This window comes from Choloepus didactylus, chromosome 1, assembly GCF_015220235.1.
Source record: "Choloepus didactylus isolate mChoDid1 chromosome 1, mChoDid1.pri, whole genome shotgun sequence".
In the NCBI taxonomy this organism is placed as follows: Eukaryota; Metazoa; Chordata; class Mammalia; order Pilosa; family Megalonychidae; genus Choloepus; species Choloepus didactylus.
Window position 1 is genome coordinate 217,634,894 of NC_051307.1, and position 17,196 is coordinate 217,652,089.

Here is a 17,196-nt window from a genome sequence, read left to right on the forward strand (position 1 = left end):
CCATTTACATTCAACGTTAAAACCGTGAAGGCATTTCTTGAATCGGCCATCTTATCCTTTGGGTTATGTTTGCCATATTTTTCCCTCTCTCTATTAATATCCTTTATTGTACCCATACCGAATCTCTTTAGTACTGAACCTTTCTCCAAGTCTCTCTGTCCTGTCTTTGTTTCTCTGTCTGTAGGGCTCCCTTTAGTATCTCCAGTAGGGCCGGTCTCTTGTTAGCAAATTCTCTCAGCATTTCTTTGTCTGTGAAAAATTTAAGCTCTCCCTCAAATTTGAAGGAGAGCTTTGCTGGATAAAGTATTCTTGGCTGGAAATTCCTCTCTCTCAGAATTTTAAATATATCGTGCCATTGCCTTCTCGCCTCCATGGTGGCTGCTGAGTAGTCACTACTTAGTCTTATGCTGTTTCCTTTGTATGTGGTGAATTGCTTTTCTCTTGCTGCTTTCAGAACTTGCTCCTTCTCTTCTATGTTTGACAGTGTGATCAGTATATGTCTCGGAGTGGGTTTTTTTGGATTTATTCTATTTGGAGTTCGCTGAGCATTTATGATTTGTGTATTTATGTTGTTTAGAAGATTTGGGAAGTTTTCCCCAACAATTTCTTTGAATACTCTTCCTAGACCTTTACCCTTTTCTTCCCCTTCTGGGACACCAATGAGTCTTATATTCGGACGCTTCATATTATCTATCATATCCCTGAGGTCCATTTCGAGTTTTTCAATTTTTTTCCCCATTCTTTCTTTTATGCTTTCATTTTCCATTCTGTCATCTTCCAGGTCACTGATTCGTTGTTCAACTTCCTCTAGTCTTGTACTATGAGTGTCCAGAATCTTTTTAATTTGGTCAACAGTTTCTTTAATTTCCATAAGATCATCCATTTTTTTATTTAGTCTTGCAATGTCTTCTTTATGCTCTTCTAGGGTCTTCTTGATTTCCTTCATATCCCGTACTAGGGTCTCATTGTTCATCTTTAGTTCTTTGAGTAGCTGCTCTAGGTGTGTCTCTTCTGGTCTTTTGATTTGGGTGCTTGGGCTTGGGTTATCCATATCGTCTGGTTTTTTCATATGCTTTATAATTTTCTGTTGTTTTTGGCCTCGTGGCATTTGCTGTCCTTGATAGGGTTCTTTTAGGGTTTGTAGACCAGTTGAAGTCCTTATCTCTAGTTTATCAGATCTACAGCTTCGTGGAGTACACTTTCTCTAACTAACCAGCAGGTGGCGTCCACGAGCCACCTGTTCTCCACAAGCCAGATCTCCCCTGCTTAGCCTTTTTGGTGAGTGGGGGAGTGAGTCTTGTGGGGCCCAATTGGTGTCCCAAGCTTGCGTGTGTAGTTGGTGTTGCCTGCCCTGTATGTGGGGCGTGTTTCTGGGCAGTCGGGGAGGGGGGGTGGCCCTAACAATCAAATCTCCCTGATGATCCTAGAGTTTTAAAGCTACTGCAATAGTCTAATCCTTCAGTTCAGTCCTGCCACAGTTTGTCTCTGCCACTGACCCACAAGTCTTTGGTATTGGCGTATGGCTCCTGAGACTTGCAAGTGGGCCCCTCTTCCAGGCTGTGCACCCCGGGTCCTCTGTTGAGGGATGACTGTGCTATGTCACAGGTGAGTGCCGTCCCCCCAGGGCAGTTCTGGGCTGCTGGGCTGTGTTGGGAGGCTCCCAGTCTGCTCAAATGATGGCTGAATGGGGCTCTGTTAATTCACACTGCTCCTCCTTCCCAGCTCTGGGACATTCAGCTGAGGTTGCAGGGAAGGCTAATGTCCACGCCCAGTTTTGTGGTGTGTGCCTGTTATTTGAAGCACTTCCGTCACACTGGGTTGTCTGGGGCAGCTCTGGGCTATGGGGCTGGCGATGGGCAGGAGTGTTTCCTGTCCACCAGGATGGTGGCTGTGAGCGGACACCCCCCTTTTCTTGGGAAGTTGTGTTGTTTAGTGAATTTTCTCAGCCACTGGATTATTGCCTTTTGTCTCAGAGCTCTCTTATTTCTGCTCTTGACTTGACGTGCCCAAATTTCAATTCTTTGAAGCTTTCTGTATTGAGCTTCTTAGAGTAATTGTTTTAGAAAAAGCAAAAAGGATTTAAAAAAAAAAAAAAAAAAAAAAACGGCCCTCCACAGAGATCTAATGGGTTATTGAAATGCTAATAGACAAAGCAACCAGGGCCATTAAGGAAAGGTGCCCTGGGCAGAGAGATCAGCCTTGCTTCGGGATTTGCATATGCGCCTCAAGGCCTGATCTCCGCCCTTCCCCTTTCTGTGTTCACCAGAACTCCAAAAATCCTCTGCTTTTACTTTGGAGCTTCTCGTGTTGTTTTCCTTCTATGCCCGTCTCCTCTCTGCTGGGCTGGCTGCTCTCAGAGTCTCTGGTGTCTGTCCTCAGTCTATCTATGGTTGGAGTTTGAATCAGTAGAATGAGTTTCCGATGAGAGCAGCCACTGCAATTCTCCCTTCTCCTTCCTGGAGCTGACAGCCCCTCCTCCCCCGGGACTGAGCCTGGCAGGGAGGGGCGCGGGTCCCCTGGCCGCAAAAACTTACAGATTTCGCTGATCTCAGCAGTTCCACGTTTTCATGAGTGTTGTATGAAGTATGCCCAAAGACAGATTGCTCTGTGGTGTCCAGTCCACGCAGTTCCTGGCTTTTTACCTACTTTCCTGGAGGAGTAACTAAAACATACAGCTCACCAGTCTGCCATCTTGCCCCGCCTCCTAGGTAGACTTTTGATACCAGCCCCACCTCTTACCAGCTGCGTGATCTTGGGCAAGTTACTTAATCTTTCCATGCCTGTTTCTTTGTTTGTAAACCGGGGTTAATAGTAGTACTTATAGCATAGAGCTGTTGTTGGAATTACATAACATAAAGTGTGTAAAGTAATTGGCGTGTTGTCTGGCCCATGTGCTCAGTAAATGTTCGACACAGTGGCTGCTGTTATTATATATTGTATTTTAAACATTTTCTCCAACCTTTTACTTTAAGAGAAAGCAGACTTAAAAAAAAAAAAAAAAACCAAAACGGGAGAAATAGGTGTTTAACTGAAGCAGTAGTCTTAACTGTGACTGCTGAAGTGTTATCTGCCAACCACATCTATTTGCATTTGGTTGTGGTAAGTGAGCTTTGGGCACCTTGTTGAGGTGTGTTGATCAGTTTCCCCTGGGAGGGCAAGGAGTGAAACTGCAAAGTCTAAAGAAGTAAAATTGAGATAAAAGAATGCATAAAACTTTCTTGTGAAACTTATTGCCCACTGGGTCTCCTACTTTTTGAAACAGAAATGAGCAAATGAGGTAGCAATCAAAACAAACTTGCATTTAAGTATTGCCTAGTGGTAATAAACTATACATAATCTGTTTAAACAGAAAAACCCTTTTTGTAAGGTTGAGAGAGATTAGAAGTAATTAACCAGCAGTTGACACTCCTCTTTCTCTTCAGAATTCCCTTAAAATCTCTCCCCTTCCCATTCCCAGCAAGAGAAAGCAGCTGTACAAGTGGGTTTCATGCATAAAACGAGGCCTAAAGGAAATGAACATATTATATTCAAGGAAGTTGGCATTAAAACCAAAAGAACAATTCAACTTCAGGGACCTGGTCTGACCAATTTCCCTCTGTTGCTCTTTCTTATGACCAAGTGTTGACATCTAGGAGGCACTCATGAATTTATGGAATGAGTGAAGGAGTGAATGTGTCTGATTGATTTGAATTGTTTTCAGAAGCGTTAACAAGAATATTAATTTGATGTTTGTGTATGAGTGCAGCAGAATCTTTTTAGACATAAAGATTTATCTTTAAGGACGGCGTGGCCGGGCCCCGGCTCGGGGCGGCGGCTGAGGCGGCCGGGGCGCAAGCTCGGCCCGGGGTGTTGCTGCGGCCCTTCGCGCCGTTCCCAGGGGCTGCGGAGGCTGACGAGGGCGGCGGCGACTGGAGCTTCATCGACTGCGAGATGGAGGAGGTGGACCTGCAGGACCTGCCCAGCGCCACCATCGCCTGCCACCTGGACCCGCGCGTGTTCGTGGACGGCCTGTGCCGGGCCAAGTTTGAATCCCTCTTTAGAACCTATGACAAGGATATCACCTTTCAGTATTTTAAGAGCTTCAAACGAGTCAGAATAAACTTCAGCAACCCTCTGTCTGCCGCAGACGCCCGGCTGCAGCTGCACAAGACCGAATTCCTTGGAAAGGAAATGAAGTTGTACTTTGCTCAGACTTTACACATAGGAAGTTCGCACCTGGCTCCGCCAAATCCCGACAAGCAGTTTCTGATCTCCTCGCCTGCCTCTCCGCCTGTTGGTTGGAAACAAGTGGAAGACGCTACTCCCGTCATAAATTATGACCTTTTGAGAGGCGGGGCAAGATGGCAGACTGGTGAGCTGTATGTTTTAGTTACTCCTCCAGGAAAGTAGGTAAAAAGCCAGGAACTGCGTGGACTGGACACCACAGAGCAATCTGTCTTTGGGCATACTTCATACAACACTCATGAAAACGTGGAACTGCTGAGATCACCGAAATCTGTAAGTTTTTGCGGCCAGGGGACCCGCGCCCCTCCCTGCCAGGCTCAGTCCCGGGGGAGGAGGGGCTGTCAGCTCCAGGAAGGAGAAGGGAGAATTGCAGTGGCTGCTCTCATCGGAAACTCATTCTACTGATTCAAACTCCAACCATAGATAGACTGAGGCCAGACACCAGAGACTCTGAGAGCAGCCAGCCCAGCAGAGAGGAGACGGGCATAGAAGGAAAACAACACGAGAAGCTCCAAAGTAAAAGCAGAGGATTTTTGGAGTTCTGGTGAACACAGAAAGGGGAAGGGTGGAGATCAGGCCTTGAGGCGCATATGCAAATCCCGAAGCAAGGCTGATCTCTCTGCCCAGGGCACCTTTCCTTAATGGCCCTGGTTGCTTTGTCTATTAGCATTTCAATAACCCATTAGATCTCTGAGGAGGGCCGTTTTTTTTTTTTTTTTTTTTTTTTTTTTAAATCCTTTTTGCTTTTTCTAACACAATTACTCTAAGAAGCTCAATACAGAAAGCTTCAAAGAATTGAAATTTGGGCACGTCAAGTCAAGAGCAGAACTAAGAGAGCTCTGAGACAAAAGGCAATAATCCAGTGGCTGAGAAAATTCACTAAACACCACAACTTCCCAAGAAAAGGGGGGTGTCCGCTCACAGCCACCATCCTGGTGGACAGGAAACACTCCTGCCCATCGCCAGCCCCATAGCCCAGAGCTGCCCCACACAACCCAGTGTGACGGAAGTGCTTCAAATAACAGGCACACACCACAAAACTGGGTGTGGACATTAGCCTTCCCTGCAACCTCAGCTGAATGTCCCAGAGCTGGGAAGGGGGAGCAGTGTGAATTAACAGAGCCCCATTCAGCCATCATTTGAGCAGACTGGGAGCCTCCCAACACAGCCCAGCAGCCCAGAACTGCCCTGGGGGGACGGCACTCACCTGTGACATAGCACAGTCATCCCTCAACAGAGGACCCGGGGTGCACAGCCTGGAAGAGGGGCCCACTTGCAAGTCTCAGGAGCCATACGCCAATACCAAAGACTTGTGGGTCAGTGGCAGAGACAAACTGGCAGGACTGAACTGAAGGATTAGACTATTGCAGTAGCTTTAAAACTCTAGGATCATCAGGGAGATTTGATTGTTAGGGCCACCCCCCCTCCCCGACTGCCCAGAAACACGCCCCACATACAGGGCAGGCAACACCAACTACACACGCAAGCTTGGGACACCAATTGGGCCCCACAAGACTCACTCCCCCACTCACCAAAAAGGCTAAGCAGGGGAGATCTGGCTTGTGGAGAACAGGTGGCTCGTGGACGCCACCTGCTGGTTAGTTAGAGAAAGTGTACTCCACGAAGCTGTAGATCTGATAAATTAGAGATAAGGACTTCAACTGGTCTACAAACCCTAAAAGAACCCTATCAAGGACAGCAAATGCCACGAGGCCAAAAACAACAGAAAATTATAAAGCATATGAAAAAACCAGACGATATGGATAACCCAAGCCCAAGCACCCAAATCAAAAGACCAGAAGAGACACACCTAGAGCAGCTACTCAAAGAACTAAAGATGAACAATGAGACCCTAGTACGGGATATGAAGGAAATCAAGAAGACCCTAGAAGAGCATAAAGAAGACATTGCAAGACTAAATAAAAAAATGGATGATCTTATGGAAATTAAAGAAACTGTTGACCAAATTAAAAAGATTCTGGACACTCATAGTACAAGACTAGAGGAAGTTGAACAACGAATCAGTGACCTGGAAGATGACAGAATGGAAAATGAAAGCATAAAAGAAAGAATGGGGAAAAAAATTGAAAAACTCGAAATGGACCTCAGGGATATGATAGATAATATGAAGCGTCCGAATATAAGACTCATTGGTGTCCCAGAAGGGGAAGAAAAGGGTAAAGGTCTAGGAAGAGTATTCAAAGAAATTGTTGGGGAAAACTTCCCAAATCTTCTAAACAACATAAATACACAAATCATAAATGCTCAGCGAACTCCAAATAGAATAAATCCAAAAAAACCCACTCCGAGACATATACTGATCACACTGTCAAACATAGAAGAGAAAGAGCAAGTTCTGAAAGCAGCAAGAGAAAAGCAATTCACCACATACAAAGGAAACAGCATAAGACTAAGTAGTGACTACTCAGCAGCCACCATGGAGGCGAGAAGGCAATGGCACGATATATTTAAAATTCTGAGAGAGAGGAATTTCCAGCCAAGAATACTTTATCCAGCAAAGCTCTCCTTCAAATTTGAGGGAGAGCTTAAATTTTTCACAGACAAAGAAATGCTGAGAGAATTTGCTAACAAGAGACCTGCCCTACTGGAGATACTAAAGGGAGCCCTACAGACAGAGAAACAAAGACAGGACAGAGAGACTTGGAGAAAGGTTCAGTACTAAAGAGATTCGGTATGGGTACAATAAAGGATATTAATAGAGAGAGGGAAAAATATGGCAAACATAATCCAAAGGATAAGATGGCCGATTCAAGAAATGCCTTCACGGTTTTAACGTTGAATGTAAATGGATTAAACTCCCCAATTAAAAGATATAGATTCGCAGAATGGATCAAAAAAATGAACCATCAATATGTTGCATACAAGAGACTCATCTTAGACACAGGGACACAAAGAAACTGAAAGTGAAAGGATGGAAAAAAATATTTCATGCAAGCTACAGCCAAAAGAAAGCAGGTGTAGCAATATTAATCTCAGATAAAATAGACTTCAAATGCAGGGATGTTTTGAGAGACAAAGAAGGCCACTACATACTAATATAAGGGGCAATTCAGCAAGAAGAAATAACAATCGTAAATGTCTATGCACCCAATCAAGGTGCCACAAAATACATGAGAGAAACATTGGCAAAACTAAAGGAAGCAATTGATGTTTCCACAATAATTGTGGGAGACTTCAACACATCACTCTCTCCTATAGATAGATCAACCAGACAGAAGACCAATAAGGAAATTGAAAACCTAAACAATCTGATAAATGAATTAGATTTAACAGACATCTACAGGACATTACATCCCAAATCACCAGGATACACATACTTTTCTAGTGCTCACGGAACTTTCTCCAGAATAGATCATATGCTGGGACATAAAACAAGCCTCAATAAATTTAAAAAGATTGAAATCATTCAAAGCACATTCTCTGACCACAATGGAATACAATTAGAAGTCAATAACCATCAGAGACTTAGAAAATTCACAAATACCTGGAGGTTAAACAACACACTCCTAAACAATCAGTGGGTTAAAGAAGAAATAGCAAGAGAAATTGCTACATATATAGAGACGAATGAAAATGAGAACACAACATACCAAAACCTATGGGATGCAGCAAAAGCAGTGCTAAGGGGGAAATTTATAGCACTAAACGCATATATTAAAAAGGAAGAAAGAGCCAAAATCAAAGAACTAATGGATCAACTGAAGAAGCTAGAAAATGAACAGCAAACCAATCCTAAACCAAGTACAAGAAAAGAAATAACAAGGATTAAAGCAGAAATAAATGACATAGAGAACAAAAAAACAATAGAAAGGATAAATATCACCAAAAGTTGGTTCTTTGAGAAGATCAACAAGATTGACAAGCCCCTAGCTAGACTGACAAAATCAAAAAGAGAGAAGACCCATATAAACAAAATAATGAATGAAAAAGGTGACATAACTGCAGATCCTGAAGAAATTAAAAAAATTATAAGAGGATATTATGAACAACTGTATGGCAACAAACTGGATAATGTAGAAGAAATGGACAATTTCCTGGAAACATATGAACAACCTAGACTGACCAGAGAAGAAATAGAAGACCTCAACCAACCCATCACAAGCAAAGAGATCCAATCAGTCATCAAAAATCTTCCCACAAATAAATGCCCAGGGCCAGATGGCTTCACAGGGGAATTCTACCAAACTTTCCAGAAAGAACTGACACCAATCTTACTCAAACTCTTTCAAAACATTGAAAAAAATGGAACACTACCTAACTCATTTTATGAAGCTAACATCAATCTAATACCAAAACCAGGCAAAGATGCTACAAAAAAGGAAAACTACCGGCCAATCTCCCTAATGAATATAGATGCAAAAATCCTCAACAAAATACTTGCAAATCGAATCCAAAGACACATTAAAAAAATCATACACCATGACCAAGTGGGGTTCATTCCAGGCATGCAAGGATGGTTCAACATAAGAAAAACAATCAATGTATTACAACACATTAAAAACTCGAAAGGGAAAAATCAATTGATCATCTCAATAGATGCTGAAAAAGCATTTGACAAAATCCAACATCCCTTTTTGATAAAAACACTTCAAAAGGTAGGAATTGAAGGAAACTTCCTCAACATGATAAAGAGCATATATGAAAAACCCACAGCCAGCATAGTACTCAATGGTGAGAGACTGAAAGCCTTCCCTCTAAGATCAGGAACAAGACAAGGATGCCCGCTGTCACCACTGTTATTCAACATTGTGCTGGAAGTGCTAGCCAGGGCAATCCGGCAAGACAAAGAAATAAAAGGCATCCAAATTGGAAAAGAAGAAGTAAAACTGTCATTGTTTGCAGATGATATGATCTTATATCTAGAAAACCCTGAGAAATCAACGATACACCTACTAGAGCTAATAAACAAATTTAGCAAAGTAGCGGGATACAAGATTAATGCACATAAGTCAGTAATGTTTCTATATGCTAGAAATGAACAAACTGAAGAGACACTCAAGAAAAAGATACCATTTTCAATAGCAACTAAAAAAATCAAGTACCTAGGAATCAACTTAACCAAAGATGTAAAAGACCTATACAAAGAAAACTACATAACTCTACTAAAAGAAATAGAAGGGGACCTTAAAAGATGGAAAAATATTCCATGTTCATGGATAGGAAGACTAAATGTCATTAAGATGTCAATTCTACCCAAACTCATCTACAGATTCAATGCAATCCCAATCAAAATTCCAACAACCTACTTTGCAGACTTGGAAAAGCTAGTTATCAAATTTATTTGGAAAGGGAAGATGCCTCGAATTGCTAAAGACACTCTAAAAAAGAAAAACGAAGTGGGAGGACTTACACTCCCTGACTTTGAAGCTTATTATAAAGCCACAGTTGCCAAGACAGCATGGTACTGGCACAAAGATAGACATATAGATCAATGGAATCGAATTGAGAATTCAGAGATAGACCCTCAGATCTATGGCCGACTGATCTTTGATAAGGCCCCCAAAGTCACCGAACTGAGCCATAATGGTCTTTTCAACAAATGGGGCTGGGAGAGTTGGATATCCATATCCAAAAGAATGAAAGAGGACCCCTACCTCACCCCCTACACAAAAATTAACTCAAAATGGACCAAAGATCTCAATATAAAAGAAAGTACCATAAAACTCCTAGAAGATAATGTAGGAAAACATCTTCAAGACCTTGTATTAGGAGGCCACTTCCTAGACTTTACACCCAAAGCACAAGCAACAAAAGAGAAAATAGATAAATGGGAACTCCTCAAGCTTAGAAGTTTCTGCACCTCAAAGGAATTTCTCAAAAGGTAAAGAGGCAGCCAACTCAATGGGAAGAAATTTTTGGAAACCATGTATCTGACAAAAGACTGATATCTTGCATATACAAAGAAATCCTACAACTCAATGACAATAGTACAGACAGCCCAATTATAAAATGGGCAAAAGATATGAAAAGACAGTTCTCTGAAGAGGAAATACAAATGACCAAGAAACACATGAAAAAATGTTCAGCTTCACTAGCTATTAGAGAGATGCAAATTAAGACCACAATGAGATACCATCTAACACCGGTTAGAATGGCTGCCATTAAACAAACAGGAAACTACAAATGCTGGAGGGGATGTGGAGAAATTGGAACTCTTATTCATTGTTGGTGGGACTGTATAATGGTTCAGCCACTCTGGAAGTCAGTCTGGCAGTTCCTTAGAAAACTAGATATAGAGCTACCATTCGATCCAGCGATTGCACTCCTCGGTATATACCCGGAAGATCGGAAAGCAGTGACACGAACAGATATCTGCACGCCAATGTTCATAGCAGCATTATTCACAATTGCCAAGAGATGGAAACAACCCAAATGTCCTTCAACAGATGAGTGGATAAATAAAATGTGGTATATACACACGATGGAATACTACGCGGCAGTAAGAAGGAACGATCTGGTGAAACATATGACAACATGGATGAACCTTGAAGACATAATGCTGAGCGAAATAAGCCAGGCACAAAAAGAGAAATATTATATGCTACCACTAATGTGAACTTTGAAAAATGTAAAACAAATGGTTTATAATGTAGAATGTAGGGGAACTAGCAGTAGAGAGCAATTAAGGAAGGGGGAACAATAATCCAGGAAGAACAGATAAGCTATTTAACGTTCTGGGGATGCCCAGAAATGACTATGGTCTGTTAATTTCTGATGGTTGTAGTAGGAACAAGTTCACTGAAATGTTGCTATATTATGTAACTTTCTTGGGGTAAAGTAGGAACATGTTGGAAGTTAAGCAGTTATCTTAGGTTAGTTGTCTTTTTCTTACTCCCTTGCTATGGTCTCTTTGAAATGCTCTTTTATTGTATGTTTGTTTTCTTTTTAACTTTTTTTTTCATACAGGTGATTTGAAAAAAGAAGGGAAAGTTAAAAAAAAAAAAAAAAAAAAAAAAAGAAAAAAGACAAACAAGGGGAAAAAAAAAAAAAAAAAAAGATGTAGTGCCCCCTTGAGGAGCCTGTGGAGAATGCAGGGGTATTCGCCTACCCCACCTCCATGGTTGCTAACATGACCACAGACATAGGGGACTGGTGGTTTGATGGGTTGAGCCCTCTACCATAAGTTTTACCCTTGGGAAGACGGTTGCTGCAAAGGAGAGGCTAGGCCTCCCTGTATTTGTGCCTAAGAGTCTCCTCCTGAATGCCTCTTTGTTGCTCAGATGTGGCCCTCTCTCTCTGGCTAAGCCAACTTGAAAGGTGAAATCACTGCCCTCCCCCCTACGTGGGATCAGACACCCAGGGAAGTGAATCTCCCTGGCAACGTGGAATATGACTCCCAGGGAGGAATGTAGACCTGGCACCGTGGGACGGAGAACATCTTCTTGACCAAAAGGGGGATGTGAAAGGAAATGAAATAAGCTTCAGTGGCAGAGAGATTCCAAAAGGAGCCGAGAGGTCACTCTGGTGGGCACTCTTATGCACACTTTAGACAACCCTTTTTAGGTTCTAAAGAATTGGGGTAGCTGGTGGTGGATACCTGAAACTATCAAACTACAACCCAGAACCCATGAATCTCGAAGACAGTTGTATAAAAATGTAGCTTATGAGGGGTGACAATGGGATTGGGAAAGCCATAAGGACCAAACACCACTTTGTCTAGTTTATGGATGGATGTGTAGAAAAGTAGGGGAGGGAAACAGACAGACAAAGGTACCCAGTGTTCTTTTTTACTTCAATTGCTCTTTTTCACTCTAATTATTATTCTTGTTATTTTTGTGTGTGTGCTAATGAAGGTGTCAGGGATTGATTTAGGTGATGAATGTACAACTATGTAATGGTACTGTAAACAATCGAAAGTACAATTTGTTTTGTATGACTGCGTGGTATGTGAATATATCTCAATAAAATGATGATTTAAAAAAAAAAAATAAAATAAAATGGAGGCAATACCCAAAAAAAAAAAAAAAAAAAAAAAATTATGACCTTTTATATGCTATCTCCAAGCTTGGGCCAGGAGAAAAGTATGAACTACATGCGGCGACGGACACCACCCCCAGCGTGGTGGTCCACGTCTGCGAGAGCGATCAGGAGAATGAAGAGGACGATGAGATGGAAAGGATGAAGAGACCCAAGCCCAAGATCATCCAGACCATTAGGCCAGAGTACACACCCATCCATTTAAGCTGAAGTGGCGCCCGAACAAAGAAGTATTCCACGTCGTACTCACGGGGAGGAACCTTTTACCGTGGCAGTGGCTGCTCCCAACTCGGGAGGTGGCAGCTGCGGTCGTCGTGTCCGAAGTCCCAGTTCATGTTGCTCGGAAGAGAATCAAGGCTTTGTCTTCTTGTTCTGATGCTGCACATCGGTCAAGTTCATGGCGTCCAGGAATGTCCTGGGCCAATCACTGAGTTGGCGGTGATCGCACAAGGACATTTGGAGACGTCTTGAGAAAACCGATTACGATAGTGTTTATACGTGTTCTTTTCTGGCGGGTCATTCTCTTTTTGCCAAGGGCAGGCTGATCATGGGTGGGTCGGGGGAGAGTTTTCTGTTTCTAATCAGGGGGCAGTGTAGAATCTCTACTGGTCAAAGAGGCACCAGGCAAAGTGTTGAGGGCAAAAAGGTTGTTAAAACAACTAATGCAAGGGTGGGAGTTGTAGCGCTTCATTCTCATTTGTTTCCCTCATGCTCCAGTGTCTGCATGTGTGTTACTGGTTTTCAAAACTAACCTTTGTTTGTATAGAGTCACACCATGGTTGTTGTCCATCTCTTAGAAAGCTAGGAAAGCATTTGAAAAATGTATCACCCTTCCAGATTCAAGACTTTCTTCAACAGCACACATTTCCTACCCGGATTACATCTACTCAGCATCCTATCTGGTGCAACCTGTAACTTATGCGTTGCAAAAGAAGTTCATCTGATATTCCTATGTGCAGTTTAGGTTATAAAATTCAGAGACTAGCAGTTTCACTGCCAGCTTTTAGTGGGTGAGAATTTTTAGTTTAGGTATTTTGGGTTGGACAGAGGTTTCACTTGTTTCTCTTACATGGTGGTTTATATACATGAATCATAACCAAATACCTTTTTTTGGAACTATCGGTTGAGAAAGTTGACTTTTACCCCCACTAAAGCACCAAAATAAACTTGTAAATAAAGCTGGTAGCATATATTCGTAACTGTTGTACACTTGGGTGAAAAATATGGCAGTGAAGAATAGTGTAAGATGTGTTCCTCTACCTGTGATTTGTGTGTTGTAGAAAATGCTGTTAAAATGTTTAACAGGACTTGAGTTCCAAGCATGTAAAGTGGATAGTCAGTGTGTGATGATATGAGAGGGATGCAGTGCCTTTCCCCATTAATTCCTGATGGAATTGTCCCACTAGGTTAGCGTTTGTAATTTTTTTCTAGTTGAAATGTGTATGTCTGGTAAATAGGTATTATATTTTAGCCTTACACTACCATAACAAAGTTTGTCATTTTGGAATACCTAATGCCAAGTAACAATGCATGCTTTGGAAATTTGGAAGATGGCTTTCTTTAAGAAACAAATATGTTTGCATTAAATTCTTGGGTGGTTCATGTCAAGAAATTGAATGTTCTCAAAACCCTGTTTACAGTACTCGGTGAGGGGCAAAGCAGGTGAGAGAGACCACTGCATAGCTGTCCAAGTGTTTCTAGTTATAAGTGCTTTTAAACTGGAGAGGCTAACCTCAAAATATTTTTTTTAACTGCATTCTATAATAAATTGGCACAATATGCTCTTTACTGAAAAAAAAAAAAAGATTTTATTTTTACTGTAACTTCTCTTTAAATAAAGCTGTCTTTGGGGGAAGCTTAAATTCACTTGAGTGTAAGCAATGAGTAGTTTCAGACATTTATGCATCATTCTCATCATTCTTGGAACTCTGATTTTTAATTCTTGAGTGGTTTTCAATTATTGACATTTAGTATATATGCCTTGCCTTTTTTTAAGTCCTGACTGTTTTTGTTTGTTTGTTTTTGTTTTGTTTTTGTTTTGCATAAAAAGGAAATATAATTTTAGGACTTAATTTATAAAACATTTGTTTAAAATTAGGGAATATTGTTCAAGATGATTATTTGTTCAGACTCATTTATTCAGATAGTCTCCTTTTATCTTCTTGGATGTCTCAGAAGCACCTAGAACTCAGATGTCCCAAGTGTATGCTCATTCTCAGACTTAGCATTCTTCCAGGATTTGTTACGGAGACTAGTACTGCCCATCCATCCTGTTCTGCAAGACGGGAAACTTGGTGTCATTCTCCAAACCACCCTTGTATTCAGATCTTTAGCAGGTCATGTCAACAATACCTTCTAAATATCTCTGAATCCTTTTTCTCTATGCCATCTCATTGCTACCCCCTAAGTCAAATCTACCCCTTGTCTCTCACCTAATTGGCCTCCTTTTGACATACCCATCTCCCTTCCCCAAACTGCAGTCTGGACAATGTTAAAAACAAAAACAATAATCTGATTATATTATCTTCCATTAAAATTCTCCCAGTATGGAATGGCAGAGTAGGGATCTCTGGTAGTCCACTCTCCAATAAAAACAGTGAGAACACTGGCAAGAATTTTCAAAATCAGCTTTTCCATAACTCTTGAAATTAACAAAAGGCCTGCAACAATCTGATGAGTGTTTATTCAAGAAAAACAGCTGAGTCTTGGTAAGAACAGCAAACTTTGTGGTGTTTTAACTTGTCCTCCTGCTCCTCAACTCCACCGTACCTTTTGAAGCCAGCAGCCTCATAATCATGGTAGCTATGAAAACCATTAGCCTAGCAGCCACTGGACAGAACAGAATGCATTTGGAGCTCCTAGAATGCCCAGTCTCCAGAAAATTGTCACTATCTGACCTGTAAGGTAGCTCCCTAAAATGTTCCATTCTTAGGGCTCGTCTTTATTTGATCTGACTCAGAACTCACTCTGTGCCCTATCCCCAGGGCATTTGTCAAAAAAAGAAATCATTGGCAATTACCTAACATCCCACCCAGTTGTGTGAGGTGGTGATACCAGTTGAGACTTGCAAGAGGCCAACTAAAAAACTTGGTAGAAAACACCATTGGATGAGATGCCCACAGTGGTCTTTGAAAAGCATCAACATATTCCTGAGAGTCTAGAAGAACGTGAGCAGGTGTAGAGGCTATGCACATGCCCAGAAAAGACATGAGAAGACACTAACTTTTCACCTCTGGTTGACCTTGAGGTCTGTGCATGTGCAGGAAGTGAAACCTAAAGCAGAGTTATAAACTTCCTACTGGAGCATTGAAGGCATGCCAATAACACACACACAGTCTCTCAGCAATGGTTGGGAGATTTACTAGATTAAGGCATTTAAGGAAATCTCTGTCCATTCAGGAGCTAATCATTAAGCTAACCTTGTAGAGACTTCAGTGGCCACACATGACAAAAATACAGACTTTTCACAAGTCCAGAAAAGTCAAACAGCAACAACCACAAAGAGTGACAAACCCTGGGAAGGGTGTGTGTGTGTGGATTTGATTTCCAGAGTTATATTATTTAAATTGTCCAGTATTCAAAAAAAATTGTAAGATATGCAAAGGAATAAGAAAATATGGCCCATACACAGAAAAAAAAAAAAAAATGAAGCTATGTTGAACCAAAATTTTTATATGCTATTGAAATTAAGTTAAGTTTCAACTGAAACTAGATTATTTTAAGATGATAATTGTAATCCCCAGGAAAACCAGTAAGAAAATAACTAAAAAATATATAGTAAAAGAAAAAATGGAATTAAAATATTATATTAGGAAATGTAAGTTTAACATAAAAGAAGGAAGTATAGAAGAATAGAGGAACAAAAAAGGACAATACATACAGAAACAAATAACAAAATGGCAGAGGTAAATTATCCTACTTTATCAGTAATTGCATTAAATGTAAATGGACTGAAAACTAGTTAAAAGGAAGGGACTGGCAAAGTGAATTAAATAAATGATAGAACTATATGCTTTCTACAAGAGTCACAATTTAGATTCAAAGACGTAGCTTCATTAAAAGTTAAAGGATGGTAATCATATACCATGTGTTTTGGTTTGCTAATGTTGCTGGAATGCAATATGCCAGAAATTGGTTGGCTTTTCTAAGGGGGTTTATTAGTTTGCAAATTTACAGTTCTTAAGACCATGAAAATGTCTGAATTAAGGCATCAACAGGAGGATACCTTCTCTGAAGAAAGGCCAATGGCATCTAGGGTTCCTCTGTCAGATATCAAGGCACATGGCTGGTGTCTGCTGGTCCTTCGCTCCCAGGTTCCATTGCTCTCAGCTACTGTTCTCTCTTATTTTCTGTGGGTCCTTGCTTAGCATCTCCAGGGCATTTCTTTCTCAGCAATGTGGGCTTTTAGTGTCTTTTATGCTCTTTCACAAAGGACTCCAGTAAAGGATCAAGACCCACCTTGAGTAAGTTGGGTCACATCTCAATTGAAATAGCCTAACCAAAAGGTATAACCCACAGGTCAGCCCACACAAGAATGGATTAAAAGAACATTGTCTTCTCTGGGGTACATAACAGATTCCGACCAGCACACCATGTAAGCAGTGGCCAATAGAGAGCTGATTGACTAGACAAGTATCACGTAAAATAGACTTAAAAAAATTGTTACCAGCAGCAAAAGAGAACATTTTATGATGGTGAATGGGTCATTCCATCTGTGGATATAATTATAAAGATATATGTACCTAAAACAGAACCCTGAAATACAGGAATCAGGAAACTGACATTGAAGGGAGAGATGGGCAATTGGAGACTTCAAAAATCCACTTGCAAGAATGGATTGAAAAACAGAGCAGATCAACAATGATATATAAAACCTGAACAATATTATAAACTAACTGAAACTAACCAACAACAGTCAAAAACACATTTTTCTCAAGTGCACATGGAATATTGTCCTATATAGCCCATATGTAA

At 41.1% G+C, this 17,196-nt stretch overlaps 2 protein-coding genes across 10 annotated transcripts in view; both read left to right on the forward strand.

Moving 5' to 3' along the window:
• The window catches only part of ATXN7 (ataxin 7), a 195,263-nt gene that overhangs the window by 78,235 nt on the left and 99,832 nt on the right, over positions 1 to 17,196 (forward strand). The window lies entirely within an intron of this gene.
• Positions 3,784 to 14,105, forward strand: LOC119506687 (calcipressin-1). The gene is made up of 2 exons (XM_037799705.1): positions 3,784 to 4,312; positions 12,221 to 14,105. The coding sequence occupies exons 1-2, from the start codon at positions 3,931 to 3,933 to the stop codon at positions 12,430 to 12,432; spliced, it is 594 nt and encodes a 197-aa protein (XP_037655633.1). The 5' UTR covers positions 3,784 to 3,930; the 3' UTR covers positions 12,433 to 14,105.